Below are 25,583 nucleotides of genomic sequence, written 5' to 3'. Positions count from 1 at the left end.
TGACATCAATGACAACCACTGATTAACATATACTTACTTGTAGACGACTTTGAGCAATTTACGAGAACATTGTGTAATTATTTTCACAGAAAGCACATTCTTTCAATGGTCTCCCTCTCTACATTCTTTTGGTACCAGGACCAAAGATGCTTAGCCCTCTTCATCAAGAAGATGTTCAGCCACAGATCTCATCTCCTACATGTGATGCCCCACCCTCGATGACCAGGCCGATCACCTCATACTTCCTTGTTGATCTATCCAATCAAAACAAGCAGTGGGAAGAGTTCCAGAGAGTACCAGACAATACAATGGTGTTAAAATTGGCAAAGCCAAACTCCATGTGGGTCATCTTATTTATGGCAGCTGATATTTTTCTTGGATCCCTCGCATCGAGAAGTGTAGGATTGATCTAAAGATCATCCGATTCCAATAAGTATTCATGGAGTTATGAATTTATTTGTGTTATGGGACAATTCGTCAAGGTCGGCCAACAACCAAATAAACCCCACATGTGCTCAACGTTTTAGTATAAAAGGAGATGACTTGAGAGTCATTTCACACACACTTCTATCTTGATTTCTCTCCACTTGTCTTGGGTTTTAGTGGAAGAGAAATCTAGAAGTGGAATCCTTAGACGTTGGAGGAAAAGAGGTTGCCCTAGCCGCAATAAAGAGTACAGGCCAGCAAAGCGATGGAAGGGTTCTATACATTGTCATAAAGGCAGCCCTAAACGTTGTTCTAAGGCAGCCCTAAACGTTGTCCTAAAGGCAGCCCTAAACGTTGTTCTAAGGCAACCCTAAACGTTGTCCTAAAGGCAGCCCTAAACGTTGTTCTAAGGCAGCGCTAAATGTTGTCCTAAAGGTAGCCCTAAACGTTGTTCTAAGGAAGCCCTAAACACTATCCTAAAGGCAACCCTAAACGTTGTTCTAAGGCAACCCTAAACGTTGTCCTAAAGGCAGCCCTAATGCAGTCCAAGAAGGCAGCCCTAACGCTATCCTAAGGCAGCCCCAACCTATGTTATCTCAAGGGTATCCTAGCCACTGTTAAGATGAAGATAAACGTTGTCCTAAACATACCAATGGTGCCCTAGTCGTAGGCATATGGTGCCCTCGACGCAGGCCTAATGCAGCTAAAAGGGTAAACTGTTTTAAGGCCTAAAACAAGGCACCGAGCAGCTGAAAGGAGGCCGAGGGTAGGCTGAGTTGAAGAAGGGTCGTTTGGGGCGGCGAAAAGGTGGGATGTAGGTGATAGCATGGTATTGTGGTACGCCGCAGTCCTAACCACCTCAAAACAGGGACAACATGGAGTGTTTGAGGACTCAAACATGCTCAGGAAAGCAGTGCTAGTACATGGGATAGTTGGGCTACATGGTGCGGCTAAGATACATTGGACAGCAGCAAGGAATGGCAAGGCTAAGGGGACAGCGGCAAGGTATAGCATGACTGTTAGGGACAGCAGCTACAGCAATATATCTAGGCAGCAGCGGCAAGGGACAGCAGCATAGTAAATGGGACAGCAAAGGAATGCTAAGGGAAACATGGGACAGCAGCAAGCATGGACAAGCATGGCAAGCATGGATAGCATGGCAAGCATGGTGTTGCAAGCACATGAGACATGATGTATGTTGGTTCAATATACCACATGGGACAGCTGTGTGGCAACTTGATGCAACTATGGCACATGGGACAACTGTGGTAGCATGGTACAGCAATGGCACATGGGACAGTTGTGGCAGCATGGTGCAACAATGGCACATGGGACAACAGTGCAGCATAAGGTGTAACAGTATGATGTGTACAGCATGGTCAAGAGGTCCAGCATTGTGATGATGGGTGCAGCATTGTAAATCACGGTGAGATGCAGCATGATGACGAGATGCAGCACAATGATAGGTGAAGGAGTCACCTTGGGGAATCAGTTGAAGCAACATGTCTTCAACTGATCTCATGTATCATCTTTTTAGAGATGATCTATGCTCTTATCTAGATAAGTCAAAGCGTTGACCTATATTGTAAATGTACTCTCTCTCTCTCTCTCTCTCTCTCTCTTGTTGAACTCTTGAAGAACATATAAGAAGAATTGATCAAGGGTTTCCCCACATTGGGGTTTGTCCCTGGCTAGCGCCACATCTTATGTCCTCTTGTCTTGGCTTGTCTTCTGCGATTTATGTTTATGTTCTATCTGCAGTTTACTTTAATGCTGATGTGATTGCTAATCTGGAAAAGATATTGAGCTAACTGTGAAAATTGAAATAAATTTCTCTAAGCATAGAACATACCTAAAATTAACAAATGGTAAGGCCCCAAGTTTCTCCCTAGGCTCCCACTCTAGGAGACCAACTGATAATATCAAGACCAGCTCAAAAGTGTGGGCTTGCACATCAAGCCACACACTCTTAGAGCATTAGAGAGATCAATGCCAGAAGAATCGAAGGTAGAGTGCCTCCTACCTGTGAGACTAACTCCTAGTTCCTAAGGAGCAGCCAGAGATCCATTCAAAGTTTCCTTCACCGACCTCAAATGCTAGGAGTCTTCCTCACTCATACATCCCCTCCCCCCCTCATATAGTCGAACCTCCTGATGATCCGAAAGGACTCTGACAGCGAACCAGTGCCCAGTTTGCTCCTCTTGCCCTTGGCCATCAAAGTCAAGAGACCTTGACATCATTGGCCTTATCATCTATCTCTCTCTCTATCTTGAAAAGTTCTTGTCCACCTTTCCAATCTTGGATAAACTTATTCAATATTTTGCACCATCTTACCTATCACGATTTTCAAATTTCTACATATGTTCCGATGTTATACTTATATAGGTTTCTATCATTATATTATTTTTGGCATTTTGTATGAGTTGCAATTGCACTCCCACATTATATTCATACTGGTTGTACTCTTTTGTGGTCATTCATCAGACTTTTAGCCCTCCCACATTATATTCATATTGGTTGTACTCTTCGGTCCTATTGACCTTCTTTTATGCTCATCCATCAGACATTGATAAAATTGTCTCATCTTATTAAAGCATGTAGGAAGCATGATAATGCATCTAGTGTGCAAAGGTGGCCCCATATTCACACTATGTTTTGCTGCAGTGAGTAACTCCTCCATATAATGGCATCATTGTTTTACTCGAATCTAATCTTAAATGGTAACAATCATTCATCTTGTAAACATTAATCTGAAATCGAAGTTTGACATTCCGAGGCAGCTAAAAGCATTCTAGTGTAAATGGTTTGTATTGGAAAATAAAGGCTAGTAAACACAGAGCAATACATTGTCTACACTCAGTAAAACTTTCCTATGTTCACATGAACACTCTATTGCACTGCAAAGCTTAATTAAGACACAACATACCACAGAAAGCAATGGGAAGCTCATCAGTCAGCACTGGTTTCCAGTTTGACATTATGCGTGGAGGCACAGTCATTGGATCCTCAGTGAATTCCTCCTCCCTAGTTCCCCGTTCATGGTCCATTATCGTAACTGAATTTTCCTTAGCAACAATTTCCATTGCAGGCTGTGCTCCAACAAAACTAAAACGGCCCTGAGAATCAAAAATAAAAATTTATAAGACCTCAGAGAAAATTAATTCTTAAGATGTTCAAAGTTATAAAGCTTTTTTAGACTTCCAGAATTTCAATTTCAGTTGTTAAAGAAAAATAACCAATCCGAAAATTAATGTTTGTGTGTATCTATATAGGGAGAGACACACATGCCTGAATAAGATAAAATAGATAATTTTATAAATGTCCACAATGACCAAAATCAACATGGTAATAGCTCTAGAGGAAGCGCATTTTGTTTTGTGCCATGGATATTGTCTATGCGTTCTTCTCCAAACTATATACCCAATGGTTACGAGTTTGCCTCGAGGTCTGATCAGTGCCTTGGGACCTATCCAATCAAGTCATTTTCATCCAGAGATAGAAAAAAGATTCAGAGGAATTTGGTGTCCTTTTCTAGAACTTTAATAGAAAATATGTGGTGCAGATTATTTCTAAGAATTCAGCTTTAAGAAATACGAAGTTCAAACTACCAGATTTACAGATCAATTGAACGATTTCTTCTTATGTTATCAGCCATGCATGCAAAGATACTCCAATATAATCCTGAAAAGGAACTTCTAATATATACAGTTCCTATGGCAACATAAATTAGGTAATAAGTTGAGTGTGTTCACACATTCTCTCTTTATTCCATCTCATGAATTCTCTCCCAACTTCATGCAGTGCATATCTGTAATAAATAAATTTCCTATATATATATATGCAATGAATGTTGTGTGCTAGAAAAGCCATCTTAACCTTGTAAGTTGTAACCATGCAAAATAGAGGTGCAACATATCAGACGTGCTTTTAGGAGTATTTATTACCTGATCCAATTGATGGACAGATTTGTACTTAGAATTGCTAATTAGGGTTTCCTTAGGTTATATTTCCAGTGGTTAATATCTGGTAACAAGATTGTGCTTTACGGAAATGTTGGCCTTTGGTTTTCCACTCACGATATAGAGGATACTTACTCATATATCCAAACAGAGGAAAATGTTGGCCTTTTCTAAATTTATTAAAAAGATGGATATAGAAAAATCAAAGTCTAAATCAGCAAATAGCTTCAGATTTGGCACCATGGGAGTGGCCATGGGTTTGCAGTCCAGCATCTAAAATCTCTTTAGAATCTCCACTATGTGCTTGCCTTGCCCAAGGAAAACTTCAACTACATCTTGCCAAATCTCTAGACCTAAAAAGTAATGCATAACGCCAATGACCTTCATGTCATATTCACTTGCCAACTTTTTCTCGCACCATACAATCAGCTTCTCATGACTACTTGTAAGAATCAGGTCAGCTACATACAGGACCAACATAAGCAAATCACATCATATAAATAGTAAAGATTTGAATATATTGCAGTCTTTTTGGTGAAGCCCAACTTCAATGGGTATTCATCAATCCTTGAGTACAATGCATTGTTAGTTTTTGGTAGTAGCGGACAGGTGTTCTAGTCTCTATGGGGTCTATAAAGCTAGGGAACACATTTTCTCCAATACCCAGAAAAGGTTTCACAAAAAAACACCTCAATTAGACTAACTGACCAATTATTAAAATTTCCCTAAGTCTAACTTAGGAAAACTCGTTAATTAAATCAAATTAATTGAGGAAAATTGATTATGCTCTAGAGACTTCTGGAAAAGTCACTTGATGGGGTCAAGATGATCTTAGCCATCTATTGTGATTAGATGATGGACGTTGGTTGCCCAAGGAGAGATTATGAGAGCAATTCAATGGGGTTGGAGAGATATACTTGAGCAGTTCAACTTACCCAATTGAATTGATTCAGCAAGGGCACAGTTGCAGCAGAGGGGGACACCAGCACCAAGGGTTTCAGCAGAGATTCGAGAGAAGAATTTCGGAGAGGATTTTCACAGATTTTCCAGTGTCCCAGTGACCAAAGAAGAGGTCGATTTTATCTGCAGAGAAGGAGGCCGAAATTAGCAATGCGAGTAGCCAGTTAGACAGTGCAAGTAGTTGAGTAGCTCGTTTTAGTGAGCCAATGTCGGATATATCATCCGGAGGCAGAGTGAGTGGGCCAAGCGCAATGCTAGAGGTAGTTCAACGTCCAGGAGGTAATTTCCAGAGGCTGTATGAATATTCCAGAGCAGGTAGTGTGAATTTCTGGCAGGCAATGCAAATAGCCAGGAGTGTGAGTTGCTTGGGAGAGGCCAGATCAATTTGCATAGGAGGAGATTGTCTCTAGACTATTTTTCCAGTGGAGATTATTATTTGTTGAAGCTTTGCCATCATTAGGCAAGCAGATCATTGTACTCTCAAATCGCTGATGAATTAGTAATATAAACCCTTATCTACTACACTGGTTTTCCCCACATTAGGGTTTTCCAGGGAGTATTGTCCAAAAATCTTGGTGTCCAAATTTTGTGTGTGCATTATTTTCTCAGTTCCAGTATTTAGTTTTGTGAAGATTGCAGTAGTGAATTAATCATTATTTGCCGAATTACTTGTTTGAAGACAAATAATCTCCAGTAGATAGAAGATTAAATTTCCAATTATTGCAACCATGGAAATTTCACATCGTATCAAAGTTGATCTAGGTGCAGAGGGTTTACAATGGTAAATAAACGCACATGGGTTTCACCCAGTTCGGATTGTCCATAAGCTTAATTTGTTGTGCCTCAGATATTAGGTTTGCCCAAATTTTGTTTTGCTGCTCAAGATGAATCTGCTCAGAATTCAGCCTTCTGCCCTAATTCAGTTTGTCGCCCAATATGACCTAATTCATTCTGCTGAAAGGAAACTTCGATCTTCTTGTAATCTTGGTAAACTATTTCTCTCTCAAACTTGCCTTTCCTCAAAAGAAACTTCATATGAACAGAAGAGAAGGTGATCTGAATTGCTTGCTTGGAAGAGCAGGACGAAATGGCTTTATATAGTCATCTAAGGAGCCCAAATTGGTGTCACTAAAGGGGCAGGCCGACTTCACTCTTTTGGAGACCAACTTAACATTTTAGAGCCAAAATTTTAATTTTTGAAAATTCAAAATTCTTCTTTTGAAAATGACATGATTAATATGTCTTACATTCTTCATTATATATATATTTTCAAGGGCTAAAGTATGAATTATGAAGACCGGGTTGTAGCTACAAAGATACAACACTTTCAATGCTTGGTTTAATCTCTTTGTAGAGCCACTAGGGCCTTATTAGATGTATTTGCAGTGCTAATTTCTCCAATATGCAAGAGCTTGTCTTGTTCTCTAATCAAAGAATCACAAAGGATTCAAGAGAAGGTTTTTAACAAGCATCTCCCGGAGCTTCTCTACTGGAATAAAATGTAGATACAAAAACAAAATATGTAGAACCAAGCTTTGAAAGAATAATATATATGCAACAATAATCCTCTAGGTTGACTTGACAGTCATAAATAATATTCAGTGCAAGAGAAATCATTAGGACCTAAAGTCATGATCTAATTTTCAAGCTGCTGAGATCTAATAATACTAGGTTCACCAAATATTTGTTTCAAATTTTCCCAGCCTGCATTCAGATCATCAATTCCTTGAATATCAAATCGCAAATCAGAAAAATGGACATTTTGATTAATCCACATGCTTCGTCATTCCTAGCATCCCATTTGGCTCTCTTATCATCATCAGTGGAGACCATTATTGTCCCAAAGTAATCAATACAATCCTTTACTTCTTAGTACAACCTCCACATGGGATTTCCAAGAGAATTAGTTGGTACTCATAAGCAAAAGTTCATTAGAGCGGTCATATTAAAATATGCAAAATGATATGGTTTCAATAGCTCAAATTGACTGTTTCGATGAAAACATCTCGAAAAGATAGGTTGTTTCAAAAAAAACTAGCATTGTAAATGGGCTTCGGATGTGAAAGTTATGTCCCTTTTTAAAAAGGTATTAACAGTAGCAAAGAGCCATGTGGCAGGTAGAAGTTGGCCCACATGATGATGGATGTTGATTAAAAAAAATATAAAAATTATTTTCCCTCTCTAGCTCACTTTTACAAATAAATTACGTATGAAGCGACAGAATTTTATAAAACAAGTGAAAATCATTTTTACAATGAAGTTACTTAAATTGCATGCAAAAAAATAACTTAAAAAAAATTAAAGTTATTTTATAGTGCTTCACTTTTATATGACAAGTGAAATACACTTTACAATAAAGTTATGACATAACTTAAGTTTTCATGAACTTTTTCAAAAAGAAACTTATAAAAAGCGATTTGAAATCAAGACCTCTTATCAAATGAAGTAACTTTTAACCAAGTGATCTAATGCAAAAGACATAACAATAGTAGTGAAAAAGGTTGTTGTTGGTGGTGGTGGTGTTGTTGTTGGAGCTTTTCCATAAACTGTGTGCTTACCAAAATAGATGTGCTCATCCAAAAATAAACAACAGTTCAAAAAAAATTCCAAAAATAAACAACAATAGGATTAGATCTTGGTTAGCTTCCCTAGGAAATGCAAGTTTTCTCGTTGTTTCTTATTTGCCAAGATTGCACAAAGCGCATGGAAAAGAGCATACGTAGTCAAGAAAACATTTTCAGCTCTATTTCTAATTTTCTGAGATCACACAAAGTGCAAGGCAAAGATCATATGCAAACCAAAAAGAGTAGCAAACCAGGAATATAAACAGAAAATTAAATTATGAACTTTGTTTACTAAAAAAAAAAATAGCATATTTGGATTGTATACCTTCGAATCTGACAAAAAATGTTATATCTCGAGCAAAAGAACACCTTTTTAGATGAAATGAAAAGTGTTCTTAGCTAAAAGCAGCATTCCAGATGCAATGGAGTAGTTGTTCATGCCAAAATAGTACAAAAGAGTAGATCTCGAAAATGTGGCAACACAGGCTCAAGATCTCGGTCACTGATGTGAGTAATTCTTCAAATGAGCTCTGATACCAAGTGCAGGTAAGCAAGGTATTCCATACAGGATGAACACCTTCAACAACCACTCACACAACTAGATCAAAGATCACAACACTAATATTTTTACATGGTTGAAAACTAAAACCCTCTAAGAGAGAAATAGTCCACAGCCCCAACTAACATGACCACTTGAGGCAATTTTATTAATGCAAAAGAAAATATTTTGCATAAGGGAGTTCTCACAATTGATAATCGGCCATGACCCTCCATGCTCTTTCAATAGAGATCATGGACCAATTGGGTGTTAAGCCATAGATCAATAGCCATTAGTATTGAGGAGAGTCTGAACCATCGGATCACTCTATATCTAGAACATATTGTGACCATTGGATTATAATGCAACTAATGCATACTAAAGAAACACACTTTTACCTAAAAGACACATTAGACCAAGTTGAACTTAACCAACACCTAAGTGTTTAAATATCTTAACATAGGGAAGGTAACTTAAGCAGCTAAGTGTTCCCTCTACAAAGGCACTCATGGAAAATGACTTTGTTGAAGAATCTAGGACATGGAGTTAATGAGATTCTTCTTAACATGACAACTATTTGTGAGGTATTTTAATTTTTCTTCTTAGCATAATCTTCACTTGTTCTTATTAGAATGTGTCTTCTTATATTCATCAAATAGTTACCAAAACAAAAAATAGAGACAAGAACACAAGATTTTGGATTTTTGCCAAGGCCAAAACCTCTCCCTTTTGGAGAGGAAAACCCGCACAAAATTCTTCTTATAGAGATTCCAATTGACGAATACGAAGACCCTTGACCTATTATGCCATTCCAAGACCAAGACATCAACCCTCTTTGTTGTCACTATTGCAGTCATCATTATGTTGCACCATTGAAGCCATCTGATATCTTCATTCTTGTTGCATCATGATTGTTCCTTCATCGAGCTTTTCAACATCACAACAGGATCTTCATATGAATGAGGGTTGCACTGAGATCACTGTTGTATCATAGTTACACCACTGATATCTTCATTGGAATACCACTGAGATCATGATTGCATCATGACTGTGTATGCCGAGACAAGATTATTCTTCCAACGTGTATGTTGAGACTATGATTGTGTGTCCTCCTGCACTGTGCTTCTTCACCGAGACTATAACTATTCTCTCCTTGCACCGAATTATGCAACTATGTCGAGACTGTATAGTTGTGACCTTTTAACTGGGTCGAGACTTCAAAGATGTCACTGCAATACCCATCTGAAACTATAGTAGTCTTCCTTCATATGAATTCTTGAACTGTTGCCCTTATTCGAGGTTCCTGTACCACTGTACCTTGTCCGAGATTCTGGGCTTCCTCCACCCATCCGAAATTACAGAGGCATGTCTGAATGCTCTGTCTTTCTGTGGTGACTTAAGCTGCGTATATATAGTAGTTATGTCTTTGTATTTGAGTCAACATGTCAGTGTGAAGTGTTCTGTCTTCTTTTGTGAGCCGACTTGACATTTTTATTCATTTGCAGGCCGACATGACTGTGATATCTTCAAGAGGGTTGTGCTTGTCTTTGGAGGGCTTATAGACTTGTATATATTACACATATGCTCAAGAAGAGCTCTTTACACATGACTTTGACTCTTTGACTTTCCTAGACCTATGGAATGAGCAAGAAACTCATTCTTATAATTCACAAAAATAAGATTTATTTTCTTTACAAGTAAAAAGATCAAAATTACATGTATTAATACTGAACCTAGTTACATTTTCTTCAATAGGCTTTACATAGCCTAGTATAAGACTATGACACCTTTCATGAAGTAAAACCCAAGCAATAACACCTATCACTTAAGCCTATCATATCAAAGGGTCGTCCTAGAAAGTATTCCTTGCCTTAGGGTTGGAAGAACCTAATAAGGTCATGTGATAACCCCATACCTAAGTGTGGTGGCTAGCGCACAATCATAAGCTAGCAAGACATTTAAAGATGATACTTTTGTGAAGTAATTTGATGGCTTTAACATTGAATATGGTCCACCTTGATCCTTTTATGGTTCGTGTACCCATAATGTTTGTTGGAAAATCAGGGTAACTGTCGATTAAGGTTGATTCCCCTTACTTGATAATTACTTGTGACATTTGTTGGCCTTTTATTACTTTATTATTTATTCTTCATCAAGCAACTAGCAAAACCTAAAATGCATGAAGATCACAAGAACACAAGATATATGCTCCAAGCCAGGGCAAAACCCCACAATTGGGGAAACCCGAACAATCCTCTTCTTAAAGAATCAAATTAAAGTGAGATATCAAGACCCAAGACCAAGACAAATACCTCCATAAGATCCCCAAGTCAGCCCTCCATTTTCTGTTAATCAGATTAGCTAATTTGTCGCGTGATGCCTTGTCCCACAGAGATGCTTCCTCCTTCCTGTAGCTTGCATTTTACAGTATTCATAGTCCTCTTGTAGCTTGCACATCATAGTTGTTACAATCCTTCCTTGGGTCGCAAATCATTTCAAAAATAATTACAGTAGCTTGTATTATTTTCACAGAAAAACATCCTTAGGAGCTCACATCCTTTTCAGATTATATGTCACAGAAGACTTGCAACTATTTCATATACTTATGCCACAGAAAATTCACAAATCATGCTACAAAAATATTTGTATATCTTGTCACAGAACTTCACCAAACTTTGCCACAAAAAACTCCACAAACCTGCTTTTCTTTTTGGTGCAGGATTCACCCCAATTCATAGTTTTCGTCACTATGAAGGGTCACATCTATTGAGCAGGTCGACATGACCATCTAGAGGGCCAACTTGGTCTTATGGAGGTAAATTTCACTCATTTTTACTTAACAAAAACTTCTTTTTGTTTTCTTACAAAGAGTCCAAATGGACTTTGACTCAACAAAACCAAGAAGCGTGAAGAACAAGTTTTACTAAAGAAATAATAATAACAATAAATATTTGTCTTCTTTTTGCTTTTGTTACAAGTACAAAGATAAATATGAATACCAAACCTAGTTACTTTTCTAACAGTTACTCTCGCTTGATTCCTTGAGTACATGTTATGTAATTCTTTTAGGTGTGGCCAAGATTATTTGAGAGATAAGTGATGCTTCTCCAACACTTTGTATAGCACTTCTAGCCCCATTCCATGATGATGTTGTTGAGAAATCTAGGGCAACTAGATTAGATGTGATTTCTCTTAACTTGATAACTGCTTGTGATGTTCTTTACTTTAACTTGTAGGATATATAATTTAGCTTCTTCTTTTCTTGATTACTATAGTGTTCTGATCATCAAACAGCGACCAAAACATGAAGATTAATAGTACAAATAGGACACAAGATATAGGTTGTTAGCTAGGGCCAAAATCTTGCCTAGAGAGGAAACCCCACAAGAAATTCTTCTCTTCTTATAATATCTTCAAATGATGAATTCCAAGACCCAAGATAGAGACCCCTTTCAAGACCACGTCAACCTCTTCCTTGATGATCCTTCCTTATATAACTTCCAACAACAAAGTTCAACCCTCCAACAACTTTTGCAGCTTCGACCTTTAGCAACTTTGACCCAACAACTTCTGCAATTTCAACTTTCCAGAATCTTTTGCAACTTCGCGTGTGGGTGATAGAGGCTAATTTAGGCTTCCTTTCTTCTTCGCTTGGCTTGCTTCTTATTTCTTAGACAAATGAATGAAGTGGCTTCCCTTTAGATCATAGATTTTGGCCTTCTTAGGAGATCCGAAATTTCATCCGTTGTAGCTGCAAAAACCCTAGCTTCTTCTTTGCACATGTGAGAGAAATGAGACAAAAATTAGGGTTTAGATTTTGATTTCTTCTTCCATAGATCTTCCTTCTTATTTTCTTGACTTCTTGTCTTCTTTTTAGCTTCAACGAACTTGCTTGATGGTCTCCTATGAATAAGGTCGAATGCTTCATATATATAAGCTTTCTAGGAGTGTGAATTGCCCTTGCTAAGTCTGACTTCTTCTTTGTAGGCCGACTTGGTCTTGGAGGGACTCTTGACATAATTTTGACTCAAATAAATTCTTTTGACTTGATACAAAATGCCCAATAGGTTTTATTACATATGATAATGACTCTTTTGACTCCTTGACTCTATGATAAACCCTAGAAGCACACAATGGGTGCTTTGACCTATAAATAAATTGACTTTGAGCATGAAACCCATGTTATAAAATAACAATAATATTTTTTTCCTTTTCTCTTACATCAAATATATAGAGTCAAGAATACATAAGATATTATGAAGGCCGAACCTAGTTACATATTTCAACACTCCCTCTTAACTAGGGAGGTATTCATATTTTATTGATGGTACATGGACATTCTCATACTGAAGAATTCTCATAAGAAGAGTCAGATTGGTAAGCCATCTCATAAGCTATCTTTTCAGCATATATCAGTGCATCTCTTCATATCAACCAGCATTGTCTTATAGCAAGGCCTTGACTAATAACTCTATCTCTCCACTAGATTAGAGCACAATGTTGGGGAGACAATGATTTATAGACACCTTCATCATTGTCTTTCAAGGCACATACCCCATCTGGATGTTCACAAGGTATGTCCTTTTAGGACCATTACCCTCTTGGATTTACACATCCTCAAGGAATCCCCTCTTCAAATACTCTTGCCTATTGGATGCCATACATCATCCTCAAAGAGTATCGGTATTGGTCTCAAATGCTTACCCAATCCTCCATTCTTTCTTCATGAAGCAAAGACAATAATGATGTATCTATCTCTCCCTCTCAACCAAGGAGGATCTACTCATTCCTTTACATGAAAGGAATATACCCAAGTTCCCTCTTAACTAGGGACTTGCTTCCAATCAGTGGTTTATTCTTTCGTGTAGATCACGGTACTATCAGCTACTTGTAGGGCTCCTTCTTTTTGCATCAACATGTCATGAATGGACTTCAACTTCTTCATCATGGGGCCATCTTCTTCCATAACTTCTTTGTAGGGCTTCGGCCATCTTCTACATCACTCTCTCCCTTTTATCTTCAATGCAACATAGTGTGAACCAATTAATGCTAGTCATGCCATCCTTCTTCTCATCGGAAAGTGACCTTCCTTGTCATCATCTAGCTATCCTTCACGCTGCTACTTCTTCTAAGTCATGTTATTTTTCAAACTTATCCATCCAACTCTAATTGTAGGTGAATTTCTACATCCTTTTGTTAGTAGCTCTGCTTCAATTCAACCACATGCTAGTTTTTCAAGAAAAAGTGAACTTCAAAAATAGAATTACCTCTTTACGATGGCCCTTCGTCATCTATTTTGCAATATCAACATTTTTTTGTACACGATATGAACCCATCTCCAAGACATATATTACCAGGGTTCTCCTTTTTCATTGTACTTATCGGAGTCTTCATAGCTTCTTCATGGAGATGTCATAGATGATCTTCTAATTGTTATCAGATGTTGATTTATCTAAGTGGTTGTAGATACATCTTTGCAAACTCTCCTTTCAACTTCTTCATACACTACTTCCTCGGGATTTCTAGACATAGCCTCTTTTAGCATAGGAAAACATGTTGCCCACCACCTCCTATTCCTTATGAGGTCATATGATTTTGATTCTATTGTCATTATGTAGAAGAGTTTGAGGCATATTGTATTTATGCCTTCATGTGTCATTCCGAAGAAAGAGTTCCTTCTTCTTCAATCATGTTCATGAGATAGATCATTCTATTCATTCCATCTACAACAAAGTGGAGACATGACTTTGTCTATTTATCAAAAAGCTATCAACTGTATACATACCTCTTCCGTCATGTGGTCATCTAAGCTTTCCTTTAGTAGCTTCCTTTTTCTTGCTTGAAGATGAAAATGCTTCAACTAAATTGTCATGTTGCACTTTCTTTGTCACCTTACCTTCATCCTTTCAAACTGGATTCCACACTAGGTCGAATGTAGAATATCTATGTAACACTTGCTTCTTCTAAGTAGAGGTGAACCTTTCCAACAAATATTCTAATGGAGGATCTTGATGATCCTTTTTCTGCAAATGCTTCTTCCTAATGATGAAGAGGTGTGTTGATCTCTTATATTCCTATCTTGCTAGATGACTTGCTTCAACCATACAAACTGATACTTCGGGTATCTTTTTATACTTTTTAATATGATTCCATCTCAATAATGCTACGATGCATCCTATCATAATGCTTTATGTCATGACTTGCTATCTTCTATAAACTAAAAATGAACTAAATGTATGAGAGACATTTAATAGTAGAGGTCTTTCACTTCTTCCTTCTTTGACTTCTTTCTTTCCTTTTCTTGATGCCCTTCTTGAGTTTAGGACAATTCCTCTTGAAGTGTCCATATTCATTGCATTCATAACACTGAATCTTAGACATGTCAATTTTCTTTTGAAATTTCTTTCAAGGCTCAAATTCCCAAACTTTCCTTTCTTCCTTGTCATAGTTGCAAATGCTTGTGTTTGCTCATTTGATCCAACGTCATTCTTTGCTTTTAGTCAGCTTTCTTCAACCTTGCATAATGCCCATAGAACACGGAATGGTGTGGCTTCCTTCTTTCTATTGAAAAATCTAGGGCAACTAGAGTAGGTGATTTTTCATTCAATGATAATTGCTTGTTATGTAATTTTACTTAACTTGATTAGCTTCTTCTTTTTCTTGATTATATTAATGTTCTCTATCATCAAACAACTACCGAATCATAAATAACAATAAGACAAAGGACACAAGATGTAGGCGATCATCCAGGGCCAAAACCTCTCCAACATGAGAGGAAAACCCACAAGAATTATTCTTCTTATAGAATCTTCAATTGATGAATTCCAAGACCTAGACCCTTGACCAACAACCCCTCCAAGACCAAGTCAATCCTTGCTTCAAGTCAAGGTCAATTTCTTCTTGAAGATACTACAATTTTTCCTTCTTCCTTAACCCTCAGCCCTGCAACTTAAGTCTAAGATTCTCGGCCTCTCTTTCTGCAACTTTCGGCCTCATGTAGGTGACTGCATTTTTCCACGTGTGACCGAAATAAGGCAACTTCATCCCTCCTTCTCCTTCACTTGGCTAGGGCTAGCTTCTTTGTGACTTCGGCCTTCAATATAGGTTCCTTCCTTGCCTTGTTTCGGCCCTCTTGTGATGACTGTAATTTGGACTTGCAGCAAAGAGATAAACCCTAGTCTCCTCACACGTGTGAACAGAATGTGGCTCAAAACAAATTAGAAAAACTTCGCTCTTCCTTCTCCTCCCTTCGTTAGTTGTTAGTCTTCTTTTCCTTGCCTTGATCGAACTTCTTGTGAGTGAGTGAATGTGTGTTTGAATGAGGCCGAGTGCTCCTTTATATTGTGATCTCTCCATGCAAATAAGCCAACTTGTCTTCTTCCTTAGGTCGACTTGTCCTTTTGATAGATTAATTTGCTTTCTTTGAGGACCGACTTGATTGTGCACTTGTGACAAGGCCTTGGAGGGTCTTTTGACTCTTACAATGACTCAAATAAATATGTAACATGCCCAAGAAGGGTCATTCATACATGACAATGACATTTAATGACTTGATGACCAATCCTAAGAGCTCACAATGGGAGCTTGACCTAAAAATATTTTTTCCTTGAGCATGAAACCCATGCCTCAAGATTAATAATAATACATTTATTTTTCTCATTACATCAAATACATAAAATCATGATTACACATGTCATTATGAAGACCGAACCTAGTTACATATTTCAACACTCCCTCTTAATTAGGGAGGTATTCATAATTCATACAAGGTACTTGGACATTCTCAATCTGAAGAATTCTCAGAAGAAGAGTAGGATTGGTAACCCATCTATATAGCATTATATCATCCAGCATTGTCACATCCTTGACTAACAACTCTACCTCTCCACAAGACTAGAGCTCAATGCTGGCGAGACCAATGATTTATAGACATCATCATCATTGTCTCTCTCGGAACATATTGCACCCAGGTTCTCTCAGAGTATGTTCCACCAAGACTATTCTTATCTTGGATTCCCAATCCTCAAAGAATGTCACTCCTCTACAACTACTCTTCTTGGATGCCCTACCACATCCTCAAAGAGTATCAGATGCCAGATGCTTACCCAATCCTCCATTCTTTCTTCCCAAGTGAAGACAACAATGACATGTTTATCTCTCCCTCTCAACTAGGGAGGATATACCCATTCCTTTGAAGGAATGTACCCAGGCTCCCTCTTAACCAGGGACTTGACCAAGCTCCCTCTAACCAAGGACTTGTTCCCAGCAGCTCTTTCGAGCTCCCCCTTTCGATGTCATGAATTTCATCTTCTTTGTTATAGAGCCTTCATCTTTGGGACCTCTTTGTAGGGCACAGACCATCCATCACTATTAATCATGTCAGTCATGTCATCCTTTCATTCATCAGAAAGTGATCCACTAGTCCATGTCTGGCCTCTCTTCATACCTTGCTACCTTCTTTTCATCATGTTTCCTTCGAGATCTTCAACCCTACCACATGAATACTAGTTGTGGGTGACATCCACAACTCTTCTTTTAGGTAGCCCTACATTAGCCCATCCAAAGATTGTTCAATAATCAAAAATGGACATCAAATTGACATTACCTTTGTGATGGTCTTTCATCATGACATATGTTTGTTTGCATCGTCAACATCCTGCATACATACTAACACATCTCCTAAAAGATATTAAATGTCAAGGGTCTCTTTCTTTTCCAAACTGCATTGGAGTCTACATACCTTTTCCATGAAGATGTTACGATCAATCCTTCTAGTCAATAGATGTTGATTTCCTTTTTTATGTGACCATAGTTGCACTTTTCACTATCTCTCATTTCTTCCTTCACATATTACTCCCCGAGAACTTCCATCCATAGTTCCTTTATTTTATCAACCACCTCATATTCCATATGAGGACATATTACGTTGATTTTATTATGTGAACCATGCCTTTACGCATTCTTTCAAAGGAGGAGATTATTTTCCTTGATCATGCTCATGAGGTAGAGCATCTATCCATGCTAACTGCAATTGTATGACATGACTCAATTTTATTAAAGACATGCATACATACCTCATTTCTTCCTTTTGGTCATCTTCCTTCGGCAGCGTCCTTGATTGAAGGTTCTTCAATCATCTTAACCTGCTTCATTTCTTAGTCATCATACCATCATCCCATGAATCCCTCACAAGGTGGAATTTGTTGGAAAATGTAAGTAGGTTCGTTCTTCATTATTGTACATATGTAATTTATTTGTCAAAAGAAAATGAAAAGAATTTCTTTATTAAATTGAATTGACTTATTAAAGCATGGGTTTTATACTTGGTTCAATTATAGGTCAAGCCTCCATTGTAGGCTTTAGGTTAATTGTCAAAGCCATTTATTGTTTGACTCCTCCATCAAATCATCCTCTTTAGCAAAGTCTTCAAGACTGCCTCTTCAAGTCAACCTCAAAAGAATAATTATTAAGTGAAAATCATGTCAGCCTAAATACAACGACACACCTATTAATATACTCATGTCTGCTCATTTCTAGATGGCAAACTACTATATATACCCAGCTGAGCTTGTCGCATTTCATCATCTGTGGAGCTTGCATTTGTCAAAGGTAGTTTCGGTGGTCTCTGTGGAACAGTTCAGTGATCTCAGGAAAGAAATTCAGAACCTCGCATTTCATAGAAGTTTATCTGGTGAAGTCTCAATGACCACAGTAAAGTATTTCTACAGTTTCGTTTCCCTTTCAGTATTAGTGTGTTTCGGTGTAAACTACAGAAATGAAGTCTTATCACAGTGCCACTATCTTGGTAGAAGAAATCAGTGTCATGTTATCACAGGTCTCAGTGTGATGAAGATCTCGACACTGTCTCAGCGAAGAAAGGTTTGGTACAAGGTTTGATGACAATGATAAGTTTTCAATGCTGCCACAGAAACAAGGATTTGGTACCCTCTCAGTGACAAGGACTCAGTGCTCACACAGTGACATGGATCAAACTCAGAGATGAAGGATGACTTGATGGAGGGAGTCTAGTCTAGTTTGTAAGGGTCTTGGTCATCTCATATTGAATCTACTAAAGGAAGAATTTATGACTGGGTTTTCCCCTCGAGGGGGGTTTTGCCCTGGCAGCGTGCCTATATCTTGTGTTCTCTTCTATTTGTTGCTTGGCATTAATCTTGATGATAAGAAAAGATAATTAAGAGAACGAATACTAATAATAATATCACAAGTTAATGTCATTAAGAGATAAATTGTTTAAACTACCTAACCTCTGGATTTTCCAACAGAATTCCTGGTGAGACACTTGCTTCTTTCAATAGGTGAATCTTCCTTTGAAGATTCCAATGGAGGACATTGATCATCCTCATCTTGCAAATGCTCCCCTTGAATGATATATGACGAGCTCTATGCTAGATGACTTTCTTCTATCCATAAGTACTACTTATACTTATGCTTCTAATGAGGTCACCAAGAGCTCCTTTTCAGTATAGCTGACTGCCATAGACTTCTACTTCAGCTCTTTTGCAAGCTTCTTATGATGTCTTGAGCTTTTGTTTTATATTGTGTGCTTCTTATGATGCCATCTCCTAACATGATGCATCTTATGGTGCCTCTAATGATTCCTACCATGATAGTTATACAAGAACTGAAAAACAAAGACTTGAAAAGAACTAGGTGAAGAAGATCATCTCAATCATAGTAGAGATCGCTTATTTCTTCCTTTTTGGACTTCTACTTTTCAGCGTCTTCAATGATATGGGCTTCTTCCCTTCCTCTTTTGTTGTTGTCCTTCTTGAATTTTGGACAATCTCTTCTATAGTGCCCATATTCATGACAGCCATATCATTGAATCTTGGCCATATTCCTTTTCTTTTTCTGAGGACCAACCTTCCCAGACTTCCCTTTTCTTTCGGTCATGGTAGCAAATGCTTGTGCTTGTTCACTTGATCCTACATCAAGTTTTGCCTTCAGCGTAGTTTCCTCAATTTTGCATAATGACCGTAGTTCCTTGAATGAAGTAGCTTCCTTCTTTCCATAGATACTTGATGTGAAGTTGCACCATTCCCCTGGTAGTACATTGAGCACTATGGTAGCCATTTCTCTATCAAACATTATTTCTCCCAACTCTTGGAGTTGGTCTCTTATTTCTGACACCCTCATAAAATATGAGGATATTCCTTCTTCCTTGGATATCTTCATTTTGTAGAGTTCTTGTCTTAGTGATATTACTTCTCCAACAGTACTCATGGAGAATAGTTCCACCAACTTGTCATATATCTCTTTAGCCGTTTCCAACTTTGATACATAGGGTCTGAGGGTATCCTTGATGGACTCAATGAGAATCCTTTGGGCCCTTACTTCCCCTTTCATGTACTTTGCAAGTGCTTGAGCTTCTTCCTTTGGAGGTTTAGTTATTGAGCCCTTAACATGTTCCACAACTTCATTTTCTATGAGGATCAAATCGGTCCTCTTCTTTCATGCTAGAAAGTTAACTGACCCAACCAACCTGTTGCTCTTCTTGCAAAAAGACATTTTTATTGATTCAGATGTGGACATAAAGATACTTCGTGAAGATAGTCCTTGATGACAAAATCTTCAGTCTACTGCCTTCTTGAATTTGATGATGATGTGGTAATAGAATATTTCTTCTTGAAGAAGATGTATTCCTTCAAAATGATCCTTGACCCAAAGAGAGGGAGATACCTTGAACCTTTGATGATGATAACAACACCCTTCTTCTAGCTTCCCTTGGATGAGTAGACTTCAAGATGCTACGCTTGTAGGTCTTCTTGAATTTTAGTAGAGGTAGGGTCTATTGAGGTCTTCTTTCTTGAGATGAAGATTTGAGCGAGGTTCCAAAAATGCTTCAAGTGTAGATTCTTTCCTTGAACGAGTTAGGGTATTGATACATTCTTCAAGATGATGATGTAGTCCTTGTCTTCGAAATGCCTTAGAGATGATAGGATCTTCTTGATGCTTTGAAGCCCTTGATATTCTTCTTCGGTCCTTGAATGCTTGAGTGTACTCTATTGAGCTACCCTTCCTTGACTTGTTACCTTAGCTTTGATTCCATGTTGAGAAATCTAAGCTAGAGTAGGTGATTTCTCATTCAATGATAACTGCTTGATGAGAGGAAAACCCACAAGAATTCTTCTTCTTATAGAATCTTCAATTGATGAATTCCAAGACCTAGACCCTTGACCAACAACCCCTCCAAGGCCAAGTCAATCCTTGCTTCAAGTCAAAGTCAATTTCTTCTTGAAGATACTGCAACCTCGGCCCTGCAATTTAAGTTTGAGATTCTCAGCCTCTCTTTCTGCAACTTTCGGCCCCCTGTAGGTGACTACAATTTTCCAAGTGTGACCGAATTAGGGCAACTTTAGCTCTCTTTCTCCTTTGCTTGGCTAGGGTTGACTTCTTTGTGACTTCGGCCTTCAATATAGGTTCCTTTGTTGCCTTGTTTCGGCCCTCTTGTGATGACTGTAATTTGGACTTGCAACAAAGAGATAAACCCTAGTCTCCTCACACATGTGAACAGAATGTGGCCCAAAACAAATAAGAAAAACTTCGCTCTTCCTTCTCCTCCCTTCGTTGGTTGTTAGTCTTCTTTTCCTTGCCTTGATCGAACTTCTTGTGAGTGAGTGAATGTGTACTTGCATGAGGTTGAGTGCTCCTTTCTATAGTGATCTCTCCATGCAAATAAGCCAACTTGTCTTCTTCCTTAGGCCGACTTGTCCTTTTAATAGATTAATTTGCTTTCTTTGAGGACCAACTTGATTGTGCACTTGTGACAATGTCTTGGAGGGTCTTTTGACTCTTTCAATGACTCAAATAAATATGCACCATGCCCAAGGAGGGTCATTCATACACGAAAATGACATTTAATGACTTGATGACCAATCCTAAGAGCTCACAATGGGAGATTGACCTAAAAATAAATTTTCCTTGACCATGAAACCCATGCCTCAAGATTAATAATAATACATTTATTTTTCTCATTACTTCAAATACATAAAATCATGATTACACATGTCATTATGAAGACCGCACCTAGTTACATATTTCAACACTTTCCGTAGATGTTTGATACAAATTTTCCCCATTCATCTGGTACTGCATTGAGTACACAAGTGGTCATCTTTCGATCTGACATTGTTTCCCCTACCTCTTGTAGTTGAACTCTAATTTGAGATACCTTCATGAGATATGAAGCTACCCCCTCTTTGATACTTTCATTTTGTATAATTCAGTTCTTAAAGATATTATTTCCACAGTTGTACTTACATAGAACAGTTCTATCGATTTGTTATAGATCTCTTTTGATGTCTTCAATTTTGCTACAAAGGGAATGAGAGAATCCTCGATAGATTCAATGAGGATTCCTTGATCTCTTACTTCTCCTTTCATATATTTTGATAGTGCTTGAGATTGATCTTGAGGAAGCATTGTGGTGGAGCCCGTAACATAATCAAAAACTTCATTTTTTGTGAGAATCAAATCTATTCTCTTATTCCATGCAAGGTAGTTCGATGTCCCAACAAGTTTATTGTTCTCCTTGTAGAAAGTAGTCATTTGATTTGTAGATTGAGACATGAATAAAAAGTACTTACTTGACAAATGAATACGCCCCCTTGATGATGATGTCTTCCACTAGAGTGTGAGGGATGATCTTCCTTCTTCAAAATGGCAACGCTTCTTCTTCAAGATGAGAGAGAGATCTTTTCTTCAATATGAGGGAGATCACTTTGATTCCTTTGATGATGATGAAGTGTTCTTCTTGCTTCCTTTGGATGATGATGTAGTATGTGGAAGACTTCCCAAGATGCTTCAAATGCGTGAGTCCTTCTTTCTTTAAGATGGAGGTAGGACCCTTGAGGTCTTCTTTTCTTCTTACAAGAGTTCTTCCTTCAAAATGATAAAGTTTGTGTGAAGTGATGACTAGATCTCCTTGATGCTTCTTCTATTCGGCCCTTATGTATCCCTTTTCAATTGAGTGATCTTCAAGTTGCCTTCCCTTGTCACCTTAGCTCTGATACCATGTTGAGAAATCTAGGGCAACTAGATTAGATGTGATTTCTTTTAACTTGATAATTGCTTGTGATGTTCTTTACTTCAACTTGTAGGATTTATAATTTAGTTTCTTCTTTTCTTGATTATTATAGTGTTCTTATCATCAAACAGCTAACAAAACATGAAGATCAATAGTACAAAGAGGACACAAGATATAGGCTGCTAGCCAGGGCCAAAACGTCTCCTAGAGAGGAAAACCCACAAGAAATTCTTCTCTTCTTATAGAATCTTCAAATGATGAATTCCAAGACCCAAGATAGAGACCCCTTCCAAGACCAAGTCAACCTCTTCCTTGATGATCTTTCCTTATACAACTTCCAGCAACAAAGTTCAACCCTCCAGCGACTGCTGCAACTTCGACCCCAGCAACTTCTACAAATTCGACCTCCAGCAAATTCAACCCCAACAACTTCTACAAATTCGACCTCCAGCAAATTCGACCCCAACAACTTCTGCAATTTTGACTTTCCAGAATCTTTTGCAACTTCGCACATGTGGGTGACAGAGGCTAATTTAGGCTCCCTTTCTTCTTCGCTTGGCTTGCTTCTTCTTTCTTAGACAAATGAATGATGTGGCTTCCCTTTAGATCACAGATTTTAGCCTCCTTAGGAGATCTGAAATTTCATCCTTTGTAGCTGCAAAAACCCTAGCTTCTTCCTTGCACATGTGAGAGAAAGGAGACATATTAGGGTTTAGACTTTGATTTCTTCTTCCTTAGACCTTCCTTCTTCTTTTCTTGACTTCCTGTCTTCTTTTTAGCTTCAACGAACTTGCTTGATGGTATCCTCCAAATGAGGTCGAATGCTTCATATATAGGCTTTCTAGGAGTGCGAATTGCCCTTAATGAGGTCGACTTCTTCTTTTTAGGCCAACTTGGTCTTGGAGGGACTTTTGACGCAATTTTGACTCAAATAAATTCTTTTGACTTGATACAAAATGCCCAATAGGGTCTATTACATATGATAAATGACTCTTTTGATTCCTTAACTCTATGACAAACCCTAGAAGCACACAATGGGTGCTTTGACCTATAAATAAATTGACTTGAGCATGAAACCCATGCTATAAAATAACAATAATATTTTTTTCTTTTTCTCTTACATCAAATATATAAAGTTAAGAATACATAAGATATTATGAAGACCGAGCCTAGTTACATATTTCAACAGATGTTGGACATTCGATGGAGAATGTTGGAGCCCTAATGAGGAGCAATGGCTTTGATAATGACTTATTATTCATTATGTGACCCTCATCCAGCCCCATGAACTCGGACAATGAGCTTTGAAAGTTAGACATTAACTTGAGAGATGGTGCACCCTTGAGATAATTGGACGTCCCCAGGTTGGCATTGTACCTTCTTGATGGACGTTGCACTTCTCTGGATGATGATTGATGGTGTCAATCAGTGGGGACCTCTTTGGAAGGGTGGATGCACCCTCTACCTTGATGACATCATGCACTACCTTGAGGAGGTCATGTTTTCTTCTAGGGAGACTTGTAGGATGCAGCCAAATATGCCTAGAAGAATCGGCACACTCGTGCTTAGGAGTTCGAACAAATTGTCCAAGACGGTCCTTCACTTATGGATATGAGATGGCTAATCCCAGAGAAAAATTTATTCCAAATGAATATAGGGATGCTCAAGGCTTTTTAGAGAGATAGAGTATGGAGTTTTCGTGAACCTCTTTAACAACATCAGGGCAATTATATTCAATATTGCATCATTAACATTAGTTCTCATAATTCTTAATTTGAGATAGGTGTCGACTAATATATAAGACAGATGGGTGTACCGACTTCACAATGTCTAGTCCATTTGGTTTTCTTATAAGCTGTGATTTTTTCCTATGTAGTGATGCATCAAGAGATCCCATACAAGGAACATTTGACTAAGAATGGGCTTTCTAACAACGTTTTCCCTATCTACCATCATTTAAAGGCTATGAAGCATATTTTTTTAAAGTGTCAATTTACCAAGAGTTATTGGAAATTTCTACAAGATCAATATTTAGCACTACTTCATGCCATGGTTCGTTGGTGTGCTACCTTGCTTAGAGATTGATGGTCCCTAGTCCATTTTGCATTTTCTAGGGTCTAGCATCGTTTGAGGATTTTAACTTTATTCATTCTCTTGAAGATCAAGTGTAAGTCCATTTTTGAGGAGGAGGTTAGCCCATTGTCAATTTTTTATATTGTGATGAGATTCACCATCTGCTCCTGGTTGTTAAGGGCACTATATTGATCAAAGATGCCCAATCCTCAAGCCCATAGCTTATTCAAATTTTATTTCAATACTAGTTGCATAATGCATTATGGAAAAAGTTATGATTTCTATTTTATATATGCTTCCACTTTCTATTCTGCTATTTCTAAATACTTTGCCATAAATATAAATGTATTTAGAAAATAAATAAATAATAAAAAACTTCATGTCATTGAACTACAACAACCACGAGGAACCTTTTCCCAACAATAACAATATTCAAGCATAGAGGGGCTTTCACAGTGCAACATTTTTTGCACTGTAGAAAAATAGGTAAACAGAAAAGGTTAATCTTCCAAATCTCACACTTAGCGACATAAACATTGTTTAGACTTGAGGCAATATCATTGGACCAGCTCTAAAAATTACATCATCTCATATTCATTAAAAAACTCTATGGGAAATGTATATTGTTCCCTCTTCGTGTACCCTTCGACCCTCTTAGGGGGATTGGTGGGCATACTTGTTTCAGGAGTTAGACAGGGTGTAGTGAACTGGTTTCCCGTTTGCATGCCTGGGTGATTTTTGTGGGGGATTGTGGGGATCTCCCTAAAAAGTGGCATTTGTGTTGCGGAGAGCAGTTGTTTTTGTTTTCTATGAATCTTCAAGACCTAAGGTGGGAGATAAATATGCCTCCATATCGAGGCTAGGTGCGTCAAGAAATGGAGGAGAGGGGTCCTCAGAGACTACAGCAACAACCCGAGCTCAGTTTGGTTGAAACTGTTGACCTCGTGCCTTCTCAACCTCTTCCCTTTGTGGAGAATGTCATTGCGTCGAATGACAATGGTAGGTTCATTCTGCAG

At 38.1% G+C, this 25,583-nt stretch overlaps 1 protein-coding gene across 4 annotated transcripts in view; it reads right to left on the bottom strand.

Moving 5' to 3' along the window:
• Positions 1-25,583, bottom strand: part of LOC149252460 (anthranilate synthase alpha subunit 1, chloroplastic-like) — a 504,560-nt gene that overhangs the window by 253,129 nt on the left and 225,848 nt on the right. For all 4 annotated transcript variants that reach the window (XM_089459700.1, XM_089459699.1, XM_089459701.1 and 1 more), the window contains one exon: positions 3,353-3,542. In XM_089459700.1, coding sequence (XP_089315826.1) covers positions 3,353-3,542 — 190 coding nt within the window. The remainder of the gene's footprint in view (positions 1-3,352; positions 3,543-25,583) is intronic.

This window comes from Pinus tabuliformis, chromosome 7 (genome assembly GCF_031772625.1).
Source record: "Pinus tabuliformis cultivar Carrire ecotype Pingquan chromosome 7, CPIR1, whole genome shotgun sequence".
In the NCBI taxonomy this organism is placed as follows: domain Eukaryota; kingdom Viridiplantae; phylum Streptophyta; class Pinopsida; order Pinales; family Pinaceae; genus Pinus; species Pinus tabuliformis.
The sequence above is the reverse complement of the archived record's forward strand: the minus strand, read 5'-3'. Positions and strand labels throughout refer to the sequence as shown.